The sequence below is a fragment of the Babylonia areolata genome, chromosome 2, assembly GCF_041734735.1.
Source record: "Babylonia areolata isolate BAREFJ2019XMU chromosome 2, ASM4173473v1, whole genome shotgun sequence".
Lineage (NCBI taxonomy): Eukaryota > Metazoa > Mollusca > Gastropoda > Neogastropoda > Buccinidae > Babylonia > Babylonia areolata.
Window position 1 is genome coordinate 14015197 of NC_134877.1, and position 24272 is coordinate 14039468.

General features: G+C 44.7%; 3 protein-coding genes across 4 annotated transcripts in view; 2 read left to right on the forward strand and 1 right to left on the reverse strand.

The window, feature by feature from the left end:
• LOC143298166 (armadillo-like helical domain-containing protein 3) overlaps positions 1-4813 on the forward strand; it is a 39756-nt gene extending 34943 nt beyond the window's left edge. The window contains exons 26-27 of the mRNA XM_076610911.1: positions 363-479; positions 1290-4813. Coding sequence (XP_076467026.1) covers positions 363-479; positions 1290-1382 — 210 coding nt within the window. The 3' untranslated portion in view covers positions 1383-4813. The remainder of the gene's footprint in view (positions 1-362; positions 480-1289) is intronic.
• A 193-nt stretch (positions 4814-5006) lies between these two features.
• Positions 5007-20348, reverse strand: LOC143279135 (uncharacterized). Of its 2 annotated transcripts, none has more exons than XM_076583328.1 (10): positions 20059-20348; positions 19166-19294; positions 18671-18811; positions 16946-17053; positions 13921-14042; positions 10578-10626; positions 10064-10138; positions 8359-8515; positions 7630-7764; positions 5007-6614 (listed from the first exon to the last, which is right to left on the reverse strand). In XM_076583328.1, the coding sequence occupies exons 1-10, from the start codon at positions 20284-20286 to the stop codon at positions 6046-6048; spliced, it is 1713 nt and encodes a 570-aa protein (XP_076439443.1). In that variant the 5' UTR covers positions 20287-20348; the 3' UTR covers positions 5007-6045. The 2 variants fall into 2 exon arrangements, with proteins under 2 accessions (XP_076439443.1, XP_076439442.1); XM_076583327.1 differs by having other exon boundaries at positions 5007-6617.
• A 2222-nt stretch (positions 20349-22570) lies between these two features.
• The window catches only part of LOC143276952 (carbohydrate sulfotransferase 13-like), an 8155-nt gene continuing 6453 nt past the window's right edge, over positions 22571-24272 (forward strand). The window contains exon 1 of the mRNA XM_076581634.1: positions 22571-22604. Within this exon, the coding sequence (XP_076437749.1) occupies positions 22571-22604 (34 nt within the window). The remainder of the gene's footprint in view (positions 22605-24272) is intronic.

Sequence of the window (24272 nt, forward strand, 5' to 3'; positions counted from 1 at the left end):
CATGGTGTGTTGATGCTGTGTTGATGTGTGTTGACACTGTGATGTGGTGTGTTGATGCTGTGTTTATGTGTGTTGACACTGTGATGTGGTGTGTTGATGCTGTGTTTATGTGTGTTGACACTGTGATGTGGTGTGTTGATGCTGTGTTGATGTGTGTTGACACTGTGATGTGGTGTGTTGATGCTGTGTTGATGTGTGTTGACACTGTGATGTGGTGTGTTGATGCTGTGTTTATGTGTGTTGACACTGTGACATGGTGTGTTGATGCTGTGTTGATGTGTGTTGACACTGTGATGTGGTGTGTTGATGCTGTGTTTATGTGTGTTGACACTGTGATGTGGTGTGTTGATGCGGTGCGACAGGTACTGGAGGTGGTGAGAGGGAACTACGACACTCTGACTCTGAAGCTGCAGGACAGCCTGGACCAGTTTGAACGTTACACAGAAAAACCCAAAGAGGTCCCCTTCTTCACCAACCTGGTCTGTGGCCACACCCCAGTGTTCCTCTGTGTCCACAGTAGATATACATAGATTTGATTAGATGGATGGATGGATCGAAGGATGGATGGGTAGGTAGGTAGGTAGGTAGGTAGATAGATAGATACATAAACGGATAGAGAGGTAGGTAGGGAGGTAGGTAGGTAGGTAGGTAGGTAGGAATAGATATATAGATAGATAGACAGACAGATAGATGTATATTGATAGATGGATAGATAGTGTTAGATAGATGAATAGTTGGATGGGTACATAGATATATATAGATGTGGACAGATGTAGATAGATAAGTTTCAACACCACAAAGTGAATCCCAAAGAGGTCCCTTTCACCAACTAGTCTGTCTTTTGTCTGCTGTGAGCCCTTTGATGGAATCATACTGATGTACATATATTTATATATGAGTGGATTTCTTCTACAGTATTTTGCCAGAGGACAACACTTTCATTGCCATGGGTTCTTTTTCAGTGTGCCAAGTGTGTATTGTGCACAGGGCCTGAGTTTTATCATCTCATCCGAATTACTAGACGTTCAGTTTGATTTTCCAGTCAAACTTTGCGAGAAAGGGCAAAACCAGGACTCAAACCCAGAAACTCACAGTGTGTGTACAGGTTTAGTGTGTTGTGCGCACAGGTGTGGTGTGCACAGGTTTGTGTGGTGTGTGTGTGTATAGGTGTGGTGTGTGTACAGGTGTGGCGTGTTGTGCACAGGTGTGATGTGTTGTGTACAGGTGCGGTGTGTATGTACAGGTGTGGTGTGACGTATGTTTGTACAGGTGTGGTGTGGTGTGTACAGGTGCGGTCCATCCTGTGCGAGGTGCGGAGGTGGGTGAGCAACGTGTCCGCACAGCACCAGGACCTGCTGCAGGAACTGGCCACCATCAGCTGATCCACACCTTCACTCCCCCCTCCCCCTACACCTCAACCCTCCCACCTACCCCTCACTCCACACACCCCTCACTCTCTATACCCCTCAGTGCCCCCACCCCTCCCGCCTCCAAATCCCTTTTTCCACACCCCACCCACCTCAACACACTTACCAACCCTCCCCTCCCACCACCCAGCCCCAATCCTCCTCCCTTGCACCCGACCCCTACCCACCACACCCCTCACACCCCACCTGTGACTCCCCTACCCCTCTTCTCTTTCAGTCCCATCGCTTGATGCTCCATCATCGTCCTCCAGTCGGTACAAATTGTTGTGACCATGTCTGTTACACCCTCAGTTCCTGTCATCCAAAGAACTGATGCCCATGATTGTGTTGGTGAGAGGGGAGAGTACTGAGGGCAGTGTCTGTGTGCTGTCATTGTGCACATGACTAGGGGAGATCACTGAGGGCAGAGTATGTGTGCTGTCAGTGTGCACAGGATGAGGGGAGATCACTTGAGGACTGTGTGCTGTCAGTGTGCACAGGACTAGGGGAGATCACTGAGGACTTTGCTGTCATTGTGCACAGGACAAGGGGAGAGCACTCACAGGGAAGAGGGGTGATGCTCACTGCCATGCCAATCATTTCTGCTCATCATTGTTTTTTTTAACAGACAGGACATAAAGCATGGACTGCTAGTGATCTTTGTGTCGATCATCGTTGTTCCATTGATTCCTCCGAGTTCACTGCACATCCATTGATGCTGAGCACTATGTAGCTGTTCTGAGCAAGGGAGGGGGATGCTCAGAATGGAGTTCCTGACTGCAGATTGAATGTTACGAGTCATGTTATGGATGTGGGTGTTAGATAATTGGAGATTTATATTGATGTTGGGGTCGGATGTACTGGAGATTTATATTGATGTGGGAGGGAGATGTTAGATAACTGGAGACTTACTTTTATGAGGCGGGAATGGATGTTAGATAATAACTGGGGATTTAAATTGATGTGGGGATGGATGTTAGATAATAACTGGAGAATTTTATTTTGTGGGGTTGGATGTTAGATAATAACTTGAAATTATATGGATGTTGGGGAGTAGATGTTAAATAACAGGAGATTTATATAGATGGGGGGGTGGGGGGGTGGATGTTACTTGGTAACTGGAGGTTGAATGAGTCATGAGTGTGGAAAATGGATGTTAGATAATAACATGAGATTTTAATGTTATGAGTCATTATGGATGTTAGATAACTGGAGGTTTAATATTACATGTTATGGATGTGAGGGATGGATATCAGGTAATGTCTAGAGCTTTAACTCTTTGACTGCTGAACCCTAGTGAAATGAGATTAGTGTGCATGAGTTTGAAGCAGTTATTTATTTGTGTGTTCTTATTAATTGTGAAACCGATTTTGCTGATCAAAAGTAAGGCGATCCCGAGGCATCCAGAGTGGTGACAGACATCCTGATCTATGAGCTGTCTTATTGCGGCAAGATGACACGCCCTTCACTGATGGACATACCCTTCATCAGTAGTGAAAGGGTTAATGTCGTGTTTCCAGAACTGAGGATCTCAGAGACAGGTACAGGTGTGTGTGTGTGTTACAGTCAGGTGCTGAAGTGCAGAGAGCAGTATTGTTCTTTCTTCTCTTTGACCACCGCTTTGGGTCCATGCATAGTTCAGGCATCATTATTGAATATTATTATTATCATTGTTATTGATAATTATTATAGTGTTTATCTTCGGTCAGCGAGCAAATTTCAAGAGCTTTACGAAAACAATCATTTGCAAAACAGGTAGCCTACCAAGGTAGAGCCCAATCATTCATTTCCTGTGTCTGCCAGGCTTCAGTCATGCAGATTAGGACGACATCTTCTCCCTGGTCTTTTTTTAAGCAGATGTGGTGTGGCCTGTATGGATCGGTCTTTGTGCTTTGACCTTGCTTACTTGAAACTGAAACCTCTTTTGGCTTCCTTTGTCTTCATCCTTCATCCACAGAATGGTTGCAGACGAAAGTACTGGTGTGGTGTGTACTGTTTATTGGCTGTGAAGAGACAGTCGGGAAGTTGCCGGAAGTGCATGGGTGAGGGGTGTCAGCCCTGTCCTCACTTCCAGTGTGTCTCTGTCCCTTTCTCTCCCAGTGTGTGTGTGTGTGTGTGTGTGTGTGTGTGTGTGTTTTGAGAGAGATAGTGAGAAAGATAGAGAAAGGGGTGTGTGTTAAGAAATGGTGATGCTATCATCTGACTGATATGGATCAAGGGGAAGGGAGTAGCAAGTGGTTTGTGGAGAGAGGTGCAGGGTGGTGTTCGTGGGGGTGGGGGGAAGGGGAGGTGTGGGGGTGGGGGTGAGGTGGTCACATCAGCACTGGTGGTATCCTGGTATGCAGTTGTTCATCTCTATGTCAGTGCAATCACCTTGATTTTATACAGAGAGTGAGAGAGTGAGAGAGAATATGAAAAAGTTGATTTTGTGAAGTCTGATCCACTGTACATAGCTGAGGTGTATCTGTATAGAAAATAGGATGACTGTTGAAAAGTATGTGTGCGTGTGAGTGGTGTGCCACTATACATCATGGGATGACTGCTGTGTACTCAAGGAGAGGGATGGAAGGAGAGTGGGATCAAGAGAAGCGATTGTGAATGCACTGTGTGGCAAACCTTTGGTTTTTATGAGGCAGGGAGGAAACAGCCTGTTTGACCAAGGGAGAGAAGTGTGTAATGTCAGGGATAGCTGCCAGATGATGTGTGTGTTGCTTGATACTGGTGTAACAGCCTCGGACGTCCCCCTGCTGGTTTTTACCTCAGGGTCACTCTTGCCTAGCCACACATAACCCCTTGGGATCAGTTGTAGGGGTCATTTGTGGCTAGTCAAGATCGACTCCCCATTCCCCCGAACTAGAAATTATCCTCTTTTGTAAAGGTTTAATCAAGCTGTTGAAAAAGGATGGGGGTTCATTCTGGGCTAGCTTTTACTGACTTCTCCTCTCCCTTATAACTATATGGAAGCAAATGTGGGGGAGTTCTACTTTGATAGCATGAATTGATTCCAATTGGAAATAGTTGGAAGTTTATCTCTAATGGGGTCGTTCACAGCTAGTCTACACAGACACTGGTGTTTTTCTGGGCTGACCAGATCTGACCCCGCGGTAAAAACCAACATGGGATACAAATAGGCTTCTACACCGGCAAAGGCTGAAACAGCTGTTTTCTGTGTTTACAGATGGAATTTACATGTCCGTTGTCTTATTTATTGGGTGGTACATGCTGAGTGTCCAAATGGACACAGAGAATACAGAGGCATTTTGTTTGTTCTGGTGCAGTTTATAACAAAAAAAAAAGAAAAGAAGTTTGGCAATTTATGTGTGGATGATGTGCAGTACAGAAAATGTACTGTGGCATTTCATGTGGATAAACTTGTCACACTGAAAGGGAATTAAAGCTTTGGTGAATGAATACTGCATGTTATAACTGTGGTGCATGTTATGACCGTGGTGTGTGCTACTACTGATACACATCTTGTGGGGCACTGATCACACTGATATCTCACACACTGATCACTCTCACACCCCACAATGAAAAAAAAACAAACCCACAAGAACAGAAAGATCATTGTGCAAAGTGATTCATTTCAATGCACACAGCTGGCATCGATCACTCTCTCACACCCCACAATGAAAACAAGCACAAGACCAGAAAGATCATTGTGTAAAGTGAGTCATTTCAATGTACACAGCTGGCACCGATCACTTTCACACCCCACAATGAAAACAAGCACAAGACCAGAAAGATCATTGTGTAAAGTGAGTCATTTCAATGTACACAGCTGGCACCGATCACTTTCTCACACCCCACAATGAAAACAAGCACAAGACCAGAAAGATCATTGTGTAAAGTGAGTCATTTCAATGTACACAGCTGGCACCGATCACTCTCTCACACCCCACAATGAAAACAAGCACAAGACCAGAAAGATCATTGTGTAAAGTGAGTCATTTCAATGTACACAGCTGGCACCGATCACTCTCTCACACCCCACAATGAAAACAAGCACAAGACCAGAAAGATCATTGTGTAAAGTGAGTCATTTCAATGTACACAGCTGGCACCGATCACTCTCTCACACCCCACAATGAAAACAAGCTCAAGACCAGAAAGATCATTGTGTAAAGTGAGTCATTTCAATGTACACAGCTGGCACCGATCACTCTCTCACACCCCACAATGAAAACAAGCTCAAGACCAGAAAGATCATTGTGTAAAGTGAGTCATTTCAAAGTACACAGCTGGCACCAATCACTCTCTCACACCCCACAATGAAAACAAGCTCAAGAACAGAAAAGTAATTGTGTGAACTTTTTCATTCCAATGTACACAGTTGCCTTGTACAGAGTCTTAAGGCCACTGGAGTTGTGGCCCACAGTGACAGTGTGGTCTGTCTCCAATTATCTGTTCTCCACACTTGTCTCCCCTCCCTCTCCCTGGTGAGTGTCTGTCACCTGAGCCCTGACACCACAAACACCTGGAGTCACACAGAGAGAACCACATCCCTGGCTCCCTACCTTTTCCCAGGGTTTTCCTGCTGTTGTATTCAATGTTCAGGGATTTTCCTACAGCTGTATTCCATGTTCAGGGAATTTCCTGCAGTTTATTTCAGGGATTTTCCAACAGCTGTCCTAACTGTTCAGTGATTCTTCTTCCCCTTCTTTGCAGCGATTACCTGCAGAGGTGCAATTTTTAACTGGGCCCCTTTCCCCTCCCTGCCTGCCTTCCTCCTCACTTTGGTTGTCACCCCCTCTTCACTCCCCTCGCCTCCATCGTCAGCACCTCCGGTGCCTTTCCTGGCCTTTGACCCCTCACCTTTGCCACCGGCTGACCGGGGGGTATGTCCAGTTGGGGAGTGAAGAGGGTGGTCAGGCTGAGCCCCGTCCTGTGACACTGGATGACGCCCGGCAGAGGAGGATGGCCTGACAGTGACATGCTCTGTCGGTTCTCCATCTCCACCTCCTGGGTCCTTGTACACGTCTGCCTTTCTGGGTCTGCCGACAGGGCGGACAGGTCCGGCTTTGGGTTTGGGGGGCCTACCCCGCGCCCTCTTGGTCGGGGAGCTGAGTGGCTGGGTCTTTTGCTGCTGCATGCTGCGTGCTGTGGCTGTGGTCTGCCGGTCGCCAGGGTTCGACTCTGTGGGTGTGCTGCTGGTGCCCGCCATGTCGTCATCCCCACGGCCTTTGCGCTTTCTGCCTGCCCTCTTGTCTGCTGCACCAGAAAGGACACAGGTTTTGTTATTCAAAAATTCAGTTGCTTACTCAAACATTCAGTCAATCACACAGTCAATCAATCGCCATTAAAATAGCATGAAAAAGAGGGTGACAGAGAGAGAAAAGAGGTTGGGGTTCACATGACAGCTGTGTGGAGGACAGCTGTGTGGCTGTTTCACAGGACAGCTGTGTGGCTGTTCATGGTGTGTTTCACAGAACTGCTGTGTGGCTGTTTCACAAAACAGCTGTGTGGCTGTTTCACAGAACAGCTGTGTGGCTGTTTCACAGAACTGCTGTGTGGCTGTTTCACAGGACAGCTGTGTGGCTGTTCATGGTGTGTTTCACAGAACTGCTGTGTGGCTGTTTCACAGAACAGCTGTGTGGTTGTTTCACAGAACTGCTGTGTGGCTGTTTCACAGAACAGAACAGCTGTGCGGTTGTTTCACAGAACAGCTGTGTGGCTGTTTCACAGAACAGCTGTGTGGTTGTTTCACAGAACAGCTGTGTGGTTGTTTCACAGGATAGCTGTGTGGCTGTTCATGGTGTGTTTCACAGGACAGCTGTGTGGCTGTTTCACAGAACTGCTGTGTGGCTGTTTCACAGAACAGCTGTGTGGTTGTTTCACAGAACAGCTGTGTGGTTGTTTCACAGGACAGCTGTGTGGCTGTTCATGGTGTGTTTCACAGAACTGCTGTGTGGCTGTTTCACAGAACAGCTGTGTGGCTGTTTCACAGAACAGCTGTGTGGCTGTTTCACAGAACAGCTGTGTGGTTGTTTCACAGAACAGCTGTGTGGCTGTTTCACAGAACAGCTGTGTGGCTGTTTCACAGAACAGCTGTGTGGTTGTTTCACAGGACAGCTGTGTGGCTGTTCATGGTGTGTTTCACAGAACTGCTGTGTGGCTGTTTCACAGAACAGCTGTGTGGTTGTTTCACAGAACTGCTGTGTGGCTGTTTCACAGGACTGCTGAGGAGAACACACCACATGCCAGACATGCTCACAGCCCTCACCTTCTGTTGGCACGTCCTCAAAGTGAGGCATGTGAAGCAAGGTGTCTGTCTCCATGGGAGCCACACTCTCCTCTTCCTGCTCTGAGATGGTGGCCATGGTGGCTCTCTGGATGGACGGCGTGTTCTTGGAGCCTCCTGTCGACACACACCACAACACTGACAGGTTGGTACTGTACACAATACAAGTTTTGAAATTTATCAAATCTTTAACTCCTACTGGGGCATGGAGGACTGCAACAGAGTTTAACAAACAACATATCCAACTCGTAAACATATGCAAACAGCAAAGTTAGAAAAAGCTGTCAACGAAAATAAAGCAACATTTCCCAATTCTATTAGATTAAATAATTTCAACTGTATATTCTACCATTACTTTTTTAAATTGCAGAAACAGATTTTGGAGCAACATACTTTTTTGACAAATATTTTTTAAAGTATTTACAACACTTTTGACATTCCATAATAAACTAAAATTTGTCTCCAATCACTGATGTTTTACAGTCTGCAAATTCATTATTCACTTGGCATGCCATTTCGCCTCCCCAGTTTAATCTGAAACTTTGATTACTACATAACATCACTACAGTAAATGAACACACACTCATACATATATACACATATTTCGCACCCAGGGAAGTAAACCACTCCCATTTCATTCTGCGGTAATACTCCTATGGCTGGCCTCTCAGCCTCATCACTTCATTCCATTCAGTAGTAACCAACACTCACGTGGCCGTCCCCTCTTTTTCTTGGGTGAGGGAGACTTTTCCTCAGAGGAGGAGGCCTCAGTGGCCAGAGAGCGGTGTTTGTAGCGCTGTTTGTTCTTGGCCCCGCGGTACGCCAATGCCTTCAGTCGGGCTCGTCTCTGACCCACGCTGGATGCTGGCTGCGACAAAAACGTTCCACACACCACTGATCAGTGCCACCACCATCAACATGTTTGATGGTCAGTCCTGTCTGACTATGACCATAAAAATAACAGAAAAGGCAACTGTTGTCCTGACTATCTGGACTAGAATTTGACATTAGTGGACAGTGTCTTGCCCAAGTAAAATCCGCACTCTCTTGGCCAAGAGGCCTTTAGGACAATCAGCGCTGGGATTGTCCTTTAAGGCCAACTTGCCCCCAAGCCTAAAGCACTAAGAGCCATGCTATCTTGACTCCTAATTAGAGACAATACATCATGTTCTACTTCCGATCAGTGTCATAAACATCAACATACATCATGTTCTACCATTAATCAGTGTCATTAACACCAACATACATCATACTCTATCACTGATAAATATCATCAACATTAACATACATCATATTCTATCACTGATAAATGTCATCAACATTAACAAACATCATACTCTACCATTGATGAATGTCATCAACATACATCATGTTTACCACTGATCAGTGTCACAACAATCAACACACACCAACCTCATAGTTGTCTGCATTACTGTGTGATTTTAGTTTGTCACTTACACATTACAGTTACAGCCGCAGACGAAAACAACAAGTCAGACAAAAGAAACTCACATGTCAGAAAGATGAAAGCGACATGCAAGAAAGGTGGAAGCAACATGCAAGACAGATGAAACTGATGAGCAAGACAGATGAATGCAAGACAGATGAACGTGACATGCAAGACAGATGAAATCATCGACACATCAGGTGGATGAAAGAAACACATCAGACATATGAAATCCACACATCAGACAGATGAAATCCACACATCAGACAGATGAAATAGACATGTCAGACATATGAAATTGACACATCAGACAAATGAAATCCACACATCAGACAGATGAAATAGACATGTCAGACATATGAAACTGACACATCAGACAAATGAAATCCACACATCAGACAGATGAAATAGACATGTCAGACAGATGAAATCCACACATCAGACAGATGAAACAGACATGTCAGACATATGAAATTGACACATCAGACAAATGAAATCCACACATCAGACAGATGAAACAGACATGTCAGACATATGAAATTGACACATCAGACAAATGAAATCCACACATCAGACAGATGAAATAGACATGTCAGACATATGAAATTGACACATCAGACAGATGAAATCCACACATCAGACAGATGAAATAGACATGTCAGACATATGAAATTGACACATCAGACAGATGAAATCCACACATCAGACAGATGAAATAGACATGTCAGACAAATGAAATCCACACATCAGACAGATGAAATAGACGTGTCAGACATATGAAATTGACACATCAGACAAATGAAATCCACACATCAGACAGATGAAATAGACATGTCAGACATATGAAATTGACACATCAAACAAATGAAATCCACACATCAGACAGATGAAATCCACACATCAGACACAGAAATCCACACATCAGACAGATGAAATCCACACATCAGACAGATGAAAGTGACATGATACCTGATAATCTGGGTCAGACTCAGCTTCCTCGGACTCCCCCCCCTCTGGTATGGTGGGCAGTGATCGGGTTCCTTGCTGTACATCACAACACACACTGCTGTGTTTGCAAAGCAGACACTTTACATCTCACAAATCACTGCACAACGGTATTCTTCAATACTTCCAATTTGTAATCAACAGAGATTAATGATACTACTACTACTACTACTACTAACAATAATAAAGTTGATAAAAAAAAATATCAGGTCCTCATTAATTTCATCAGTAATAACATGAAAGCAATGACTATTAATAGCAATGTGAAGTATATGAAGAACTAAATCACATGTATGATGTATGTACATGTATGCCTTTAAAAACACTGGGAAACGAATTACCACACAAGAAAGGACACACTCACTCATACTAACATATGCATCAAAACACACAAAAATAATTATTCACTGGAATTTCAGAACACACGCACACACACACAGTTTCAGAGTGGGTGGAGAAGAGACAATGCAGCACATACCCTGGATGACTCCTTCTTCCTCCACTGCTCATGGTGCTCCTTCAGAATTCTGAAAAAAACAAACAACGGACAACACTGACACCAGAGACAGGAAAACAAAAGACAGACACTTATACTAGAGTCATGAAAACAAAACGACAGATGACACTTACACCTGTCAGAAAAACTAACGATTTAGGAATACTGACAACAGAGTAAGAAAAATAAATGACATATGACACTCATACCTGAGTCAGAACTAACAATTTAGGAATACTGACAACAGAGTAAGAAAAATAAATGATGTACGACACTCATACCAGAGTAAGAAAAATAGTGTATGACACTCATACCAGATTCAGAATAACAATGAACGACACTGACACAAGAGTCAGGAAAACTAAAGATGTACGACAGTCATACCAGGGTCATGAAAACAAATAACGAATGACACTGATACCGGTGTCAGAGTCTGAATAACAAACAATGGATGACACTCAAACCAGTGTCAGAAAAACAAACTATTATACTGAATCGTTTTACTTTTTGTCACAACAGATTTCCGTGTGTGAAAGTTGACCTGCTCTACCTGAAGACAGTGCATCGCCATAGTGCAGCACCACTGTATTATTGTTTTTTTTTCTCTGTCTGCAAGTGCATCTGCTTTACAATTGATGTGGATATTGCACATGGGACCTTGGATTATTGTCTCATCCGAATGACTTGCAACAACACCACCACTCAAGGTCTAGTGCAGCGGAGAGTAAAAATCTTGGTCTGTGTATGGAACTTAAACCCATGGACATTCACTTTGTAGTTGGGCACATTACCTCCTGGCCATGGCTCCTACTTTTTGACACCAACACACACAGACAAATGGTCACTGACACATGGTCAGGTATACCTTGACACAGACAAAAATGACACATTGTCAGGTATACCTTGACACAGACAACACTGACACATGGTCAGGTATACCTTGACACAGACAACACTGACACATGGTCAGGTATACCTTGACACAGACAACACTGACATATGGTCTGGTATACCTTGGTTAAAAAGGAAATTTTCTATCTAAAATTACGTTTAAATAACATACTTACCGTGACCCAACTAGTGCAGACTCCGGCAGGGGTCTGACATTCCTGTCCTGTGCAAACTATCCGCCTATGCGGAGCAGACGAAACTACGGCCGATAACCTCCCGGAAGTAGGTAACCTCCCCTTTGTCCCGCTGGTTATCGCCCTCTTTTGACGGCAATATGCCATCACCAGCGCAGCAAGCAGGGAGAACAGGAAGCGGGGAGGACGGGAGGGTCTTAATTTTGGGTCACGGTAAGTATGTTATTTAAACGTAATTTTAGATAGAAAATTTCCTTTTAATTACACATACTTAAGCGTGACCCAACTAGTGCAGAATAGCACGACAAGGTGGAGGGCTCGCCTGTTCTACTGTCTGTGTGCTGTGATGGTCTGTTGTGCAGCTACCACAGAAGCGATGGCTCTTGCACCATCAACCCGCAGGCGTGCGACATCTCTCTGGTAGAAGTCGATGAGCCATTATCCCTAAGGCGATAGGTGTCCCTCCAGTAGAATTTGACGAAAGTAGAGTGCACTGTGTCGCCTAAGGACATTAGTGCGGGTAAAGAAGACAGAGGTCCACAGCTGTATTGTGGGGGAGGTCTGTGGACCACAGCTGAGCGGATGAGCGCGGATGAGCGTCAATGCAAGGAGGTGCGCATGTGGTTTGATCTGATGATTCCACAATGGATGTGGGCCGATAGTGGAAGTGGTTTTTGTGTTTGAAGGAAACTGTGGCACGAGACAGGGGTAGGTCACCGTGTTGGGCCTGCCTCAGGCATGACAGCCAGATCTGTGGAGCTCCTCCATGCGAGCTGACAGGCGATGGGCACTCCCCCCCCCGCCCCCCTGGCCCCCTCCCCCTTTTTTTGACGTTGTCAAAAAATGACAGCACTGGTATGTTGCCTATGCATAGAATGGCAGACATTTGGCAACAAAAGACTTGATGTCCCTGGTGTCTCTGGGACAGGGTTGTGTAATTGCCCAGGTAGGTACCATCACGAAGGGGCATACGGAAGGCTTGGTGGCTTCTCTGCCTGAGTGTGGCATGTTGGAGTAACCTGCAGAAAGTTGTCGGCAGACAATGGCTGGGTTGGATCAGGCTGTGGAAGTGCATTTCATGTGCCCACAGGTCACTGAGTCTCATTCTGTGGTGGAATTCCCAAATGGAAGAGGGTTTCCATGGGGAAAATTTTTGCTGAAGGTTCTTTAGTGAGAAAGGGGACTGGATCCATGACAGGCCTCTGGCTGTGTGTGGTGCACACTGAGTCTGGGATGGAACGGGGCGGGGCAGGGAGGTCAGTGGCTCAAGATGTGTTGTACTGGCTATTGACATCAAGGCACTGATCTGACATACGTTTTTAGTATGGCCAACTGCAAGGTGAGAGCTGTATTATCAGTGGTTTCTTAATTGCAAAGGGAAATCATTAGTTTGCACAGGACAGGAATGTCAGACCCCTGCCGGAGTCTGCACTAGTTGGGTCACGGTTAAGTATGTGTAATTAAACACGATTTTATTCTCAAAAGCAAGTAAAGACATTGCAAACACACTGAGCAGCAGTAAGCTGAAGCTTATGGTGTGCTCAGAAAACTGCTCATGCACACAGTGAGCACTTAACATAGCAAATAAAATCATGTTCAAACCAAGTATACCTTGATACAGACCACACTGACACATGATCAGGTTTTCCATGACACAGACTACAAAGGTACACGGTCAGGTACACCTTGACACAGACTACAAAGACATGCGGTTAGGTATTCCTTGACACAGACTACAAAGACACATGGTGAGGTATACCTTGACACAGACTACAAAGACATGCGGTTAGGTATTCCTTGACACAGACTACAAAGACACATGGTGAGGTATACCTTGACACAGACTACAAAGACATGCGGTTAGGTATTCCTTGACACAGACTACAAAGACACATGGTCAGGTACACCTTGACACAGACTACAAAGACATGCGGTTAGGTATACCTTGACACAGACTACAAAGACACATGGTGAGGTATACCTTGACACAGACTACAAAGACACATGATCAGGTATACCTTGACAGAGACACAGACCATACTAACACACCGGTATACCTTGCGTGGCTTGACACAGACAAAAAATACACATGGTGAGGTATACCCTGACAAAGAATACAAAGACACAGGGTAAGGCATACCTTGACACAGACACAGACTACACTGAGTACGGTTGGGTGTACCTTGACTGACAGATACAGACAGACAAGTGCACACTGACACATGGTCAGGTATACTTACTCCTTGACAGAGACAGGGAACTTGTCATGCAGAACGTCAAGAGAGCGATCAGGGCGACTAGCATCGGGGCCTGCCACTCTGACCTTCTGCTGGTGGTAACGGCCATGGATCATGTTCATTTGCTGGAGACAACAGGAAACAACTTGTTACACTGTACACACAACTTGTACTCATGGTTATATACTTATAAACTGTACACATCACACCAACTGTACCTCTGACAATTCATAGAACACACAGCATCTATACTGATGACACTTTACACACTCCAATGCTAATGATGATGACACTGTATGCATACCACTTGTACTGTGTGTTCCTACCTGTGTCTTCATGATACTACTACTACTAATGATAATGGGTACTGTTTGCTAAAAGCTCTAACAATTAACAAAAATATGAAAAAAAAAAAAAAAAAAAGTATAAAAAGTATCCACTTTATCTTATCACAGAGCAAATCAACACTATATTCCTACTTGTATCTTCTTATCACAGAACACATCATCCATCAAGTTCGATCTGGGCTTATTTTTGAGCTGAGCACCCAAATAAATTGACGCAGTCGTGTATCCCGTTTTAAAACATGGTTACATGCAAAGACAAGGAGTCAATGAAAAGACAGAAACATATGAAATGCAAAAAAAAACCCAAACACTTAGCCGCAAATGTAGGACAGGTCAGGAAATCCAAGATGGCTGCCGGAAAAGAGGACGCTACTTCTGGTAACACAAGGGAGGTAACCACCACGGGAGGCAATTTGCTGCAGCTTCTTTTGATTTCTATGCATAGCAGACTAGTAGTTTGGACAGGACAGGAATCCAGACCTTGCCGGAGTCTGCACCAGTGGGTCACGGTTAAGTATGTGTAATTAAAACATCATCCAAAGATGATGTGTGTCCTTACCTCCAAGGTTTCGTCAGTGAAGATGTCATCAATGTGAACAGGTTGTCAATGCGTCCTTACCTCCAATGTTTTGTCACTGAAAAGGCCGTCAATATGTCCTTACCTCCACGGTTTCATCAGTGAACAGGTCACCAGTGTGTCCTTATTTCCAAGGTTTCATCAGTGAACAGGTCACCAGTGTGTCCTTACCTCCAAGGTTTCATCAGTGAACAGGTCACCAGTGTGTCCTTACCTCCACGGTTTCATCAGTGAACAGGTCACCAGTGTGTCCTTACCTCCAAGGTTTCATCAGTGAACAGGTCATCAATCTGTCCTTACCTCCAAGGTTTCGTCAGTGAACAGGTTGCCAGTGTGTCCTTACATCAAGTTTTCATCAGTGAACAGGTCACCAGTGTGTCCTTACCTCCAAGGTTTCATCAGTGAAGAGGTCGCCAGTGTGTTCTTACCTCCAAGGTTTCATCAGTGAAGAGGTCACTAGTGTGTCCATACCTCCAAGGTTTCATCAGTGAACAGGTCGCCAGTGTGTCCATACCTCCAAGGTTTCATCAGTGAACAGGTCGTCAGCCTGTTCTTACCCCCAAAGTTTCATCAGTGAAGAGGTCACTAGTGTGTCCATACCTCCAAGGTTTCATCAGTGAAGAGGTCGCTAGTGTGTCCTTACCTTCAAGGTTTCATCAGTGAAGAGGTCGCTAGTGTGTCCATACCTCCAAGGTTTCATCAGTGAACAGGTTGTCAGTGTGTCCTTACATCCAAGTTTTCATCAGTGAACAGGTTGTCAGTGTGTCCTTACATCCAAGTTTTCATCAGTGAACAGGTTGTCAGTGTGTCCTTACATCCAAGTTTTCATCAGTGAACAGGTTGTCAGTGTGTCCTTACATCCAAGTTTTCATCAGTGAACAGGTAACCAGTGTGTCCTTACCTCCAAGGTTTCATCAGTGAACAGGTAACCAGTGTGTCCTTACCTCCAAGGTTTCATCAGTGAACAGGTCGCCAGTGTGTCCTTACCCCCAAAGTTTCATCAGTGAAGGGTCGCTAGTGTGTCCATACCTCCAAGGTTTCATCAGTGAAGAGGTCGCTAGTGTGTCCTTACCTCCAAGGTTTCATCAGTGAAGAGGTCGCTAGTGTGTCCTTACCCCCAAAGTTTCATCAGTGAAGAGGTCGCCAGTGTGTCCTTACCTCCAAGGTTTCATCAGTGAAGAGGTCGCTAGTGTGTCCTTACCTCCAAGGTTTCATCAGTGAAGAGGTCGCTAGTGTGTCCATACCTCCAAGGTTTCATCAGTGAACAGGTTGTCAGTGTGTCCTTACCTCCAAGGTTTCATCAGTGAACAGGTCATCAATGTGTCCTTACCTCCAAGGTTTCGTCAGTGAACAGGTTGCCAGTGTGTCCTTACCTCCAAGGTTTCATCAGTGAACAGGTTGCCAGTGTGTTCTTACCTCCAAGGTTTCATCAGTGAAGAGGTCGCTAGTGTGTCCTTACCCCCAAAGTTTCATCAGTGAAGAGGTCGCTAGTGTGTCCTTACCTCCAAGGTTTCATCAGTGAAGAGGTTGCCAGTGTGTCCTTACCTCCAAGTTTTCATCAGTGAACAGGTAACCAGTGTGTCCATACCTCCAAGGGTTCATCAGTGAACAGGTTGTAAGTGTGTCCTTACCTCCAAGTTTTCATCAGTGAACAGGTAACCAGTGTGTCCTTACCTCCAAGTTTTCATCAGTGAACAGGTTGTCAGTGTGTCCTTACATCCAAGTTTTCATCAGTGAACAGGTTACCAGTGTGTCCTTACCTCCAAGGTTTCATCAGTGAACAGGTCACCAGTGTGTCCTTACCTCCAAGGTTTCATCAGTGAACAGGTTGCCAGTGTGTCCTTACCCCCAAAGTTTCATCAGTGAAGAGGTCGCTAGTGTGTCCTTACCTCCAAGGTTTCATCAGTGAAGAGGTCGCCAGTGTGTCCTTACCTCCAAGGTTTCATCAGTGAAGAGGTCGCTAGTGTGTCCATACCTCCAAGGTTTCATCAGTGAACAGGTTGTCAGTGTGTCCTTACCTCCAAGTTTTCATCAGTGAACAGGTTGTCAGTGTGTCCTTACATCCAAGTTTTCATCAGTGAACAGGTAACCAGTGTGTCCTTACCTCCAAGGTTTCGTCAGTGAACAGGTCATCAATGCGCTGCCTGTCCTCTCTGAGCACCTCCACAGTGCCTTTGTTGGCCTCCTCTGTCTGCGAGTACCGACTGCGTGCCTGAAACAGACCACACCTTCACTTCACCAGCAGTCACTGCAACACTCACCTTTCACTTCACCTGTTATCACCTTTAACATTCTCATTTCAATTCAAGGTGGTAAACTAAGGAATGAAATCCTCAATGACTATCTTAAAATCAGATCTGCCTTAATACCATTCAAAAAAGCAAACCAAAAATGTCTAATAGAACAGTTATAATTCTAGAATCTTTATGTCATATAATGTCTGAGTTAAGAAAAAAAAAAAATCATAACATACTTGGTTTGCCTGCCCTCCAACATTATGTATACAGGGAAAAGGGAACAAAGTGTCAGTGTGTGTGTGCATGTGAATGTGTGTACATGCGCATGTTATTCAACTTATTGTGTGTGCGTGTGCGTGTGCATGTGTGTGTAAGAAGATTTATGTGATATATTTGTGTTGAACTTACATGAGGTTTTCATAAATTGTATTACATTTCTACATTTAATCATTTACTTTCAATTACTGTCTATTCTATTTTATTCAATCAGTTATTTTTGTGTGTTTGTGTGTGCGTGAGCGTATGATGTAAAGAAGCTTTCAGCTTATCCATTTCACCCTCAATAAGACATTTGACATTATAATTAACTTCACTTCTAATCACTTTTAAACTTCACCTTTAACCTTTACTGCACTACCCATGTTATGTAGGTATTCCGACACAACACAACACAGTACCCCTCTTCCTGACCCCTCCTCTTGTCAAGTAAGTTGCGTGTCTCTACTATTCTGCTTTCCACTCCGCAGGAATTACATATCTTTCTGACCTTATCAGTGTTTACACTCCCACAAAAAAATCAATACAGGAACCTATGGTGAACATTCATTCTTCTTTGCTGCTCCTCACATCTGGAACAACCTTCCTCATCATATCCGTGCATCTGATTCTTTTCTGCTTTTCACTCATCACTAAAAACTCATCTTTTTAAAACCTATCTGTAAGTACTCTCAGCTTCCTTGTTCTCCAACACCACCCATGTCAGCTCAGTTTGGATGTATGTAGAGTGGGAAAGGGAGAGTGTGATTGAGGGGGAGGGGGAGGGAGGGTTTTTTGAAAAGAGTGGTCATGATGTTTTATGTAACTTGTAATATCTTTCTTTCATGTAAAGTGCCCCAAGCTCTTAGAGAGAAAGGGTGTTGTATAAGTGTACATTATTATTATTATTATTAACATCATGTGGATCAAATCTCACACTTACCAGAATTTTCTCCTTCTCTACTATACATTGAGCGGTGGTCTGGATGCTAATCATCCATCAGATGAGACAATAAAGTAAGATCCCATATATGTGCAGCATACACTTAGCCATATGCAAGAGATCCCATGGTAACAGGAGCTGACTCTGGCAAAATTTGTAATAAAATCCGCTCTAATATACATGTGTGTGCGTGTGCATGCCTGAAGCCTGACTCAATGACAAAGGATACGAATGATGAGCACTTAAAGGCAGCTGTCAGGTATTGTGCAAATGACTTTATTTGTAAAGTGCTTCAACTCTGACTGATGATAGGCACAACATAAATATCAAAGTATCAATGTAGGTAAGGTGACACAACACACACAATCGTGACAATGTGCCACCCCCACCCCACCTCCTGGGAGGCAGCACAGAAGTAGAAGGCCCCATCCAGCAGCAGTTTCTGCAAGATGAAGTTGGTGTCGTGGTGACTCTGCCGTGTCAACTCCTCCTGAAGACTCTTCACCTGCTCCCAGTCATCACGCATCAAGCGGATCTGCACATTCCCTCACATGTCATTTTAAGGAACCACTGGCAGTCTTTTCAGGGGCAAAACATGTAAAATTTTCTAAAAAATTAAAATGCTAAAAAAATCCATGTGTGGGGGGTGTGGGAGTGGGGGTTAATTAACACAGGTTTGTGCATTGATAACATCAGTGAAAATGAACAGAACTAAATACTTCAATCTGCAGGCACTTATATTTCTTTAAAATCCTAGCACATTGGGTTATGCTGCTGTCAGGCATCTACAAGTGGAAGACATGGTGTAGAGAATGGATTTGTCTGAATGCAGTGATGTCTCCTTGAGAAATTGCAACTCAAATCACACATGTCATTGCCACACACTGACCTTGACCTTGGGGAGACAAGGCTGTGTGAGGTACAGACCGTACAGAAGGTAGAGAGCCCCCACACGGGCTTGGAAGCCGTAGGGAGGCAGGAACATCCTGACAGCCACCTTCAGACACTCCTCCATAAACTGCACAGCAAATACACTGCCCCTCCATCATGTCATCAACAATAACACACACAGCCCCTCCTTCACATCTTTTGTTTCTTTCACATCTGGCACATGATCAAATGTAAAGTATCAGTACAAGTACTACAGTGTCAGAAGTACACGAATGGTTGCAGGAATGTAAAAGGGCAATGTGAAACATAAAAAGCCCTATACATTGATATATGGATTGTCTTTTGCTAATTGAACTGCTTTGTTCGTGTATCTTCTTGAATGTTCTGACAAATGTGATCAATGTTGTGTGGCAATGTAAAGAAAAAGTGAAATAAGATGTATGAAAAACAACAAATAAATTAGCAATGAGACAACCATGTATTTGTTCTGTATTGTCCATGTGTTCTGTGTGACTTATTCAGGATTAAAGAGGCTATGCCAGTCTTCATTAAAAGCTAATTTGTGTTTGCACATTTCTTCTGTCTTTGCTGCTGTGTGCACATGTCAAATGATTGGTATAAGGACAGGCCTGGCGCTTCCTTTTTGAGGAAGTGTCTGGGTTTGTTCCAATGTACCTTTTATTTACCTGTGTGCTAGCTGAATCGGTAGCGTAAGCATCACTGACTTGAAGTTGTGTACCTTGTGTAATGGAGAGAGTTACCACTCTTTACTAGTTGTTAATCATATCGTCTCCTGGCCTCATTATTTGTATAATTTCCATAAAACAGTTACATTGAAAGTGTTAGCAAGCGTGACATTTTAGACCTCAGACTGTTGGGTGGTGACTTTACCTCCACTGCCTCCCGGTCAGTCTGGCGCCCAGCACAGATCATTGACAGCTTCTTCTCTCTCCAGATTTTCGCGAAGTCTTCGTACCGGACGGACTTTGTCTCCACGAAACTGGTCAGAACTTTTTCAAAGTCTGACTGAATCCCTGTTGCAGGGGCATACTTTTTGTTTCGGACGATCTGACGACGGCCCGAACTTTCTCCTGTTCTCGTTGCACGATTTTCATCCATTTGTCTTTTATCACAGTGTCTGATGGGCACTTCTTCCAATGCCGCTTCTTGTTTGCAAACACGAAGACGTTGGAGTAACGTCCCCTGGAAGAAAAGATAACTCTACAAGAACAACTGCACGGACACACGCTGCGTGTGTGTGTGTGTGTGGTGGGTGTCACGTGTGTGTGCGTGTGTGGGTGTCACGTGTGTGTGCGTGTGTGGGTGTCATGTGTGCGTGCGTGTGTGTGTGTGTGTGTGTGTGTGTGTGTGTGTGTGTGTGTGCGCGCGCGCGCGCGCTACACTGAATGTGTACCACAGTCAGTGAGTGTGTGAGAGACTCATGCGGCACAGAACGGTGATAAGAAGCTGCGTATGCTCCTCACGGTGTCCTGCCTGCTGGCGTTCTATGTCACAAGATATTATATACTGTTTGCAACATGGACTCGGCTACAGCCGGTATAATTGACACTCGGCACTGCGCCCGACTGAAACGAAGTAGGGAGACAATGTTAAATAACGATGTATACATCAGTTACCCATGAAATCAAGGAACCAAATAAAGCAGCTTTTTGTCAAGAATGTTACGTGACATAGTTTTATTCGAAGATAAGGCCTTCCAATAGACAAGGGATAGGCCAAATGGTTTTTTGATCCCACCAATCTCTGCAATGCCACGTGTGCGAATGCATATGTGTGACTGAGCGCACACACATGGAACTTGAGGCCGCACGCACTGACACACACTGACACACATGTCACACACACATACACACACACACACACACACTGGCACACACACACACACACACACACACACACACACACACACACACACACACACACACACACACACACAGAGGTTGGTTTTTTTTGTATGTTATCAATCATACACTCCAGCTATTAAAAAAAGAAGAAAAAATCCAGAACCCATTGCATTATTGCAACTAAATTTACAAAGGACGTGAACCACAGAGGTTCTCAACAAAAGACAACTAAAGATGTGTTATCAATACGTGATATACCTTTCCTGCCTACTCTCTCAGGGAAACACCGGCATGGCCAGTGGCCAAAAGTGACTCATACACCACAGGGGGATATCTCATCTCATTTGTTAGTTCATAAAATCATTTCGCGACCACGCCTGTCGCTTTATCAATAGGTGTCGGACAGTCACGTCCGTTTGAAAGTGCTCTCCCTTTCATAAAAAGGGTGGGTGTGTGAGGAGGGGTGGGGGGGGGGGGGGAGTGCGAGAATGGCCGGGGTGGGGGGAGGTGGATGGATTGATAAATGGGAAGGTCGTGAGTGTGCATGTGTGGGTGAGTCGGCGATGGTAGAGGTGGAGGGTTCAGATTGCGTGATGATATTTTATTTTGCAGCATCAAAAGATACAATCTGATCAGGCTGTCTGCCTGCCTGCCTGCCTTCCCGTCTGCTTGTACGTCTGTTTCTACTTCTATGTCTCTGTCTCCGTTTGTCTGTCCATTTCTGTCTTTCCGAAGTATCTGTCTGTCTGCCTCTCTGCCTGTCTGTCTGCCTACCTTTCCGTCTGGTGTATGATGTATGTCTGTTTCTATCTATGTCTCTGTTTGTTTATCAGTCTGTCTGTCTAGTGTCTGCCTGTGCGCCCCCCCCACCCCACCCGCCCCACACTCTGTCTCTTCCTCTTGTTTTATTTTGCTGTCTCATCTTCCAGACAAACCAGGAGTTTCAATGGCGCGTCAACGCGTGCGGACCGATTCATATACGCCAGGCTAAACCACTATGACATCTGCTCAAATATATATCATTATTTTTAAGCAGGGAAAGGGGGGAGGGGGCAGATGCTTGACCTACCCACAGACTCAGCGCACAAATCATGCCTTATGAGCCCAACAAATGGAGTAGAAAATGGTTAATGGTTATGAAATATTAACCCCTTGATCACTGCTGGCGACTATCGTCTCATCGTAATAAAACCGATCTTACAGGTCAGGATGTCAGTCACCATTCTTTTATTTGGACTTTTCCTCTACAGAGGTTGCTTTACCTTTGTTCAGCAAATTCAATGACACCATTTATAAGTACACAAAAAAACTAGTGACGGCACTTGAAAACCAGGCCACTGAAGTCATTTCACCTGGCAGTCAAGGGGTTAAACTAAATTGAAATAAAATAATCAATGAACCAAAGTGGACAGTACTCACTATGAGGGCTAGGCCTTCCCCAGATCTTCCCTGTACACAGCCAAACCCCTGACTCGTTTTTTCTTGTGACGTTCACAGCGCGGCCACTGGCAGTCCGATCGAAGAGGGAATACGATAGCATGTGTCAGTACAGAGCGGACTTAACTGAGGAGAGTATGTGTAACAGAGTCCGTCACAAGCATTTTGTTGTTGACGCTCGTCACTAGCTCTGTGTGTGTCGGGGTAACGTTTGTCTTTCTGTCGCCTATTCTGCTTTATTGGACTGTTTATCTGTAAGTGTTGTGGGAAGATCGTTTATCCGTATTTATTATTATTATTATTATTATTTGTGTGTGTGTGTGTGTGTGTGTGTGTGTGTGTGTGTGTGTGTGTGTGTGTGTGTGTGTGTGTGTGTGTGTGTGTGTGTGTGTGTGTGTGTGTGTGTGTTGTGCATGAACGCGTGCGTATGTGTGTGTGTGTGTGTGTGTGTGTGTGTGTGTGTGTGTGTGTGTGTGTGCCGCACACGTGCATGTGTGTGTGTGCGCACGTGCATAATTATGTGTGTGTGTGTGTGCGTGTGTGCGTGTGTTTGTGCGTACGTGTGTGAGACAGTCAAACAGGAGCGCGGAGAGCTTGGAGATCGGGCAACCTTTCGGGCTGCATGCGCTTAGCCATGAACGTCCACCAGTCTCCTTGGTGGTTTTACCGAGGTTGGGTGATGAGAGCATGTGTGGTGGCTGTCGTCACCTGTACCGTCGCTCTGTATGTCCTCGCCTTTCGCTTCAGGCAAACTCCAGGTTGTCTTTTTCGTCAAAAGGAATCCTCGGTAGTTCCGTCTGTTAGTTTTGTTGTAGTGTGTTGTGGTTGTGGTGAGGTGTGTCGTGTTGTGTTGTGTTGTGTTGTATTGTTGATGTGAGGTGAGATGAGGTGTGTTGTGTTGTGTGTTGTGTATTGTGCAGCGTGGTGTGTTGCGTTGTGTCGTGTTGTGGTGAGGTGAGGTGAGGTGTGTTGTGTTGTGGTGAGGTGTGTTGTATTGTTGTTGTGTGTTGTGGTGTGTTGTGTTGCCATGAGTTGTTGTCTGATGTGGAGTGGTGTGTATCGATGCATGTCAAGTCAAATCAACATGATGTTTACTGGTTCCCTGTAACATAGTTAGATTGGAGTGTTCATGTACAGTGTCTTTAGACCACAGTATTTTTTACATAGATTTACTTACTTTCAAATTGTTAGCTGATGTCATAGATGAGTATTTTCATGATGTTGATCGCTCTGTTCTGATCAATAGGTATGTCGCCTTTATCAGAAAACGTATAAACAATGCCTCTTTTAGAGGTAATATAGACCTTGAGTGATGGCGTAGACGGTAGTGAAAGTTCAGATGAGACGATAAACCGATGTCCCGTGTGCAGCATGTACTTAACGCACCTAAAAGAACCCACGGCAACGAAAGGGTTGTCTATGGCAAATTCTGTAGAAAAACCCACTTCGATAGGAAAACAAAGAAAACTGCCGGCAGAAAAAAGAAAAGAAAAAAAGGGTGGCGTTCTCTGTGGAGCAAAGCGCTCTCTTTGGGGACAGCAGCTCGAATTTCACATAGTACGCGCGCGCGCGCGCGTGCGTGCGTGCGTGTGTGTGTGTGTGTGTGTGTGTGTGTGTGTGTGTGTGTGTGTGTGTGTGTGTGTGTGTGTGTGTTTCAATCTATCACCAGCAACTGTGAGCTCTTATTTGCCTAGTTTTTAATGTCTTTTATGATGCTCATGATCATCAATTTTTTATGTTGTTGTTTACAACGAGCCTGTGATTGGACAAGTTAATTTCTATGTGGATTAATAAAGTGTTTTT